This window comes from Spinacia oleracea, chromosome 2 (genome assembly GCF_020520425.1).
Source record: "Spinacia oleracea cultivar Varoflay chromosome 2, BTI_SOV_V1, whole genome shotgun sequence".
NCBI lineage: Eukaryota > Viridiplantae > Streptophyta > Magnoliopsida > Caryophyllales > Amaranthaceae > Spinacia > Spinacia oleracea.
In genome coordinates this window covers 1,002,187-1,006,916 of record NC_079488.1, presented here as the reverse complement: position 1 = coordinate 1,006,916, position 4,730 = coordinate 1,002,187, and the positions used below count along the sequence as shown (strand labels likewise).

The 4,730-nt window shown below is 40.5% G+C and overlaps 1 protein-coding gene across 1 annotated transcript; it reads left to right on the top strand.

Annotated features, from left to right (window-relative positions):
- Positions 1-693: 693 nt before the first annotated feature.
- On the top strand, positions 694-1,987 carry LOC110781665 (uncharacterized). Its single transcript, XM_056835349.1, has 3 exons — positions 694-1,347; positions 1,463-1,646; positions 1,749-1,987. Exons 1-3 carry the CDS (start codon positions 731-733, stop codon positions 1,881-1,883), a joined length of 936 nt encoding a protein of 311 aa, XP_056691327.1. The 5' UTR covers positions 694-730; the 3' UTR covers positions 1,884-1,987.
- The last annotated feature ends 2,743 nt before the right edge of the window (positions 1,988-4,730 follow it).

Here is a 4,730-nt window from a genome sequence, read left to right as displayed (position 1 = left end):
GACACTTGGAGTCCTAAAGATTTGTTCTTGTTCGGTTCGGGCGCAGCTAGGGAGGGCACGCAACAAAGAGTATGCATCTAAATTATGCTATATGATTATGTGTAAATAATATGTAATCCTGGGTTAATGGTTGTTTCCGCATGATTTATGTAATATCATATGTATCATAACCTAACAGGAGACGCACCCTAGCTCAGGAGGTCACAGAGATGGTATGGGAAGTTAAACGATTTCCTCAATTTTATGTTGATGTTAGTGATTAATAGCCAAAAATGTTTTAGGGTTTCAAATAGTACTCATAAATGTCTTTAGGTGTACCATATGAATGATATTGATGTTGTTTGGTACTCTTTGTAGTGGGATAATTTTCAAATACTGAGTGTTAGTGATAAACAGGCATATATGTTTAACTAGTAAAAAATAGTACTCACCAAGGTCTGGAGGAGTCATTTCTGTGTGCATGAATTACTTTACATTTTTTTCTGTTTAGGTTATGGGGCAGCTTGCTCCATTATTGCAAGATCGCCGGGGCGTATCCCGTGAAAGAGGAATGAGGTCATATCATGCTACCGATCATTTGACGATAGATGTTGATGGTGTGGCTATGCCGTTGGACCAGTCTGTGAATAAGGTGCTTACAGAGTTGGATGCCGATGACGATTCCGATGTGGAGTTGCAACCGTCTAATGGGGGACGTGTATTTGTGGGCCCTCATGTGAGTGTGCCAGTTATGAATCCCCTAGACCCGGTCAGCCACGGTGATGTACCTTTGGTCCACACTGCTGATGATGTTGGTGTAGTAGCAACTAACCCAGAAACAAGCAAGCACCCGGTCGACCAGACACAACAGCACGTACAGGTTCAAGCTGGTGACGGGCCACTTCCAGATGGAATGTCATCGGAGAAGGTGGGACAGCTGGGTGTAGTTGAAGACAAAGAGGATGGTGAAGACAATGGTGAGGAGAATGTTGAGGAGCCGGAAGAGCAGGATGGTGGCGTCAAGGATGGGGGGCCGAATAATAGGGATGATGACGATGATGAGGGACCGGCTAATGGTCCTGTGCAAGGAACGGTTGCAGCATCGCCCTTGGAGAACATCGCTCAAGAGAACCCCTCTGAAGATAAGAACAGTGAAGAGAACACCAGTCAAGATAACCCCACTGAAGGGAACACCACTGATGAGAATCTCCAAACTGATGACCAAGAAGGACCACGGGAGAAATTGATCCTAAGGATTCCGAGAACAAACCCAAAAACACGCTATCGGCAGACGCGAGTACGAATGACAAAACTTGAGAGTGACGTAGTAGCTTATGTGGAGTCATACAATCCTAAAGGGAAAGAGCAGTACGTTCTACAACTTTTACTCATGTAACACTTAAGTACGTTGTATACACTAATGTACGTTGTACATTTATGTAATGATAATCACTTGTATCATATTTGTATTTTATGTTTGCAGGGGGGCCATGCTTATCGAGTGTGATGGTAATGATGCAAATCGGATGATGTGCTACTCGGTTGTGCGTCCTAGGGAGTACGTGCATTCCCAGTACGTTCGGGCCGTTGCAAACATATACAACAGGGAATGGGCTCTGGAATATCCAACGAATTCTCGCAGAATCATGCTGGACTCCTCATTTGCGGTATGTTCTCCTAATATTATGTTCTCCTATTATTCACCATTAATGAAATCAATAAAGTAAGCGTACGAGGTTGCTTAGTTATTTTGTTATTGTGCTTTACAGTATCAGAAATTAAAGACGAGGGAAACATATGCTGGTCTGCTGAAGAAGTGGTCCACCCCTCTCCAGAAGATTGTGTCAGCTGATATATCTGTGGTAAGTCTAATTAGTCTTTTTACTCCATGTTTATATGTCTGATTATATGCCAACAACATGTGTCTGACTATTTTCGGACTAATAACTGAGTGATGAGGCCGTATTTTAAGGATTTGGAAATAAGTTCCTACATGCCTTTTACGTTGAATGATTGCTCTCTATTTGGTCAGTTCGGGATCTGTCTTCTTTTTGAGGAACGTCCTTGTACAATTTGTTATTTTAGTTTTTGGTGTATTAATTGTCCGCGACACACAGGTATGCGATTTGTAAGAATTTGTAATTATCATGTCCAAGTCTATGTTCCAGTTGTGGACAACGGACATTGGCGGTGTGTTGCTTTTGCACTGAAAGACCAGAAGATATGGTTCATTGATAGCATGTATACTAATCCTGCTTCCGAGCATTCTGGGGATGTTAAAAAATTGGTATCTTAACCTGGTTTGGTGGGAGTTTAAGAACATTGACTTCACTCAGTTTATTGTACTAACATAATACGGTCTCCTCATTCCAGATAGCAGCTGTGGAGTACGTTCTGAAGGAAATAATGCCCTTGGTCCAAGTATGCATTCTATGATAAGTCTAATAAATGCGGTTCAGTATTAATTAACAAGTTAATAATTCAGTGAGATCAAGTGAGCTGAATGCCTAGCTAGAGGCCGCTTCAGTTCAAGTGGAATTAATGATATTAATCCACAGCTTACTCTTGACTGAACCCGTAGGGTCACACAAATAGTACGTAAAACGGATCAAGTACTTAATGGCATTAAATACTCCATCTATGAATATTCGGAATCGACGGATCTTGGTTTCAGTGGGAGCTGAGATCGCCACAGGCAAGAAATGAATACTCCGGAAACGATGATATTACCGGAAACGGAAATATGGATCGTATCGGAAATATAAATATTATCCAAGTCGTAGATGTTGCCGGAAACGGAAACATGGTACGTATCGGAAAATATTATCGGAAATGGAAATATTGCCAGAATCGGAAATATTGCCGGAAACGGAAATATTGTCAGAATCGGAAATATTATCGGAATCGGAAAATAATTCCAGAAACGGAAATATTAAATATTTGTTCGAAACGGAAATTAATTCCGGAATCGGAAATGTTAAATATTGTTCGTATCGGAAATGAATTCCGGAATCGGAAATTTAATCGGAAGCGTATCGTACGAATAAGCATCGGACGAGGCCTGCCGGACGAGGGCCCAGCACGAAGCCAGGCCATCGCCCAGCAAGCCAAGCGCGCCACACGAACAGCCAAGGCCACGCCAGGCCCAGCGCAAGGCCAGGCCCAGCAGGCCGTGGCAGCGCGCACAGCGCGCGCAGCGCGCGCAGGAGCTACGTGGGCTTGTAGCTCGCGTAGGCCTCGCTGCGTGGGCTGCTGCTCGCACGCACGCGCATGGGCGGCCCATCGTGGCTGCCGTGTGTGTGTGCGTAAGTGTTTGTGTTCATGCACGATTCCTAAAACATGCAGAGTTCGGTTAATGATTAAATTCCTAATTCTATTTGATAAATTAATTAATTAGAGTTCTTGTAGGATTCTAGGTTTAATTAATTTGTATCTGAATAGGATTCCAATTCCCTTTCCATACCCCTATAAATATGTGGCCTGGGTTCACAATTTATAACGAGTTTTAAAAGTATTCAAAGTGAGTTTTTGAGAGAAAAATTCAATCACACATCTTGCTCAAAAGTGCCGAAAATTCTAGTACCTTAAGGGCGATTCTAGTTGGTCAATCTTAAGGCGGATCCGGACGTGCTGTGGACTATCTACGGAGGGACGACACTTGGAGTCCTAAAGACTTGTTCTTGTTCGGTTCGGGCGCAGCTAGGGAGGGCACGCAACAAAGAGTATGCATCTAAATTATGCTATATGATTATGTGTAAATAATATGTATTCCTGGGTTAATGGTTGTTTCCGCATGATTTATGTAATATCATATGTATCATAACCTAACAGTGGTATCACGAGCCCCTTATTATTTTCATAATCTAAATTGCATGAACATGGTTAAATATTACAAATTTGCAAGAATTAAAAGGGGTGATTAATTTTCGTAATTGTTAATTAATTGCAAATTGCGTTTATTTAATTATACGTACGCAGTTTTTCGGCAGTTTCTTCGTTACTCATCCAAATCGAGTGATTTTTGTGTCAATTCCGCATGTAAAAGGCATTCTAAAATTTTGACAAAAAAGTATTTTTCTGCCGAACCCAGAATTCTCAAATTCGAAGCCTAACTATGACTTTTCGAAGGTTTTAGTTTTTCGAATGCAAAATTTCGTAAATTTAAGATGTTAAATTAAATATTTGCGATTCTTGTTGATAAATCTTGAATTTTTGATTGACCTACTGTATATGTTTAACAAGTTTGAATGCCTAGCCTTGTTAATTATGCAATCTAATTTGTAATTATGATTAATTTGTTGAAAATTAGAATAGTTTAGAATTAATTTGATTTTCATAATTAATTATAATTTAATTAGAAACCTATGATTAAAAACCACCATAAAAATTGTAAATTTATGATAAATTTTAAATTTTTATGACCTAGACTTGAATCCATGACAATCGGAAATCAATTGGATAATAAATTTTCGATTTTTCGCCCTAAAATTATGAAATTAATATTATTTATTAATTTATCATTAATTTTAAATATAAATTTTAAATTTTTATGCGATTCGTTCATAAAACTTGCACGCACAAAGCAATGGACGATTCGTGTTACCCTTAAGGGGTGTTGTATGGTGCGGGCATGCGACGACGAGCAAGGGAGCACGTCGCCCGTGCGGCACGAATGCAATGAGCAAGGGCGTAGTGCACGAGCACAAGGCAGCAGCCCTGCCTTGTGTCGTGGGCCACGAGCTATGAACAAA

Coding starts and splice junctions, on each gene's coding strand:
- LOC110781665 (XM_056835349.1), top strand. CDS start 731: ATGAATCCCCTAGACCCGGTCAGCCACGGTGATGTACCTTTGGTCCAC. Junction 1,348..1,462: donor AATCCTAAAGGGAAAGAGCA/GTACGTTCTACA, acceptor TTATGTTTGCAG/GGGGGCCATGCTTATCGAGT. Junction 1,647..1,748: donor TGCTGGACTCCTCATTTGCG/GTATGTTCTCCT, acceptor TGTGCTTTACAG/TATCAGAAATTAAAGACGAG.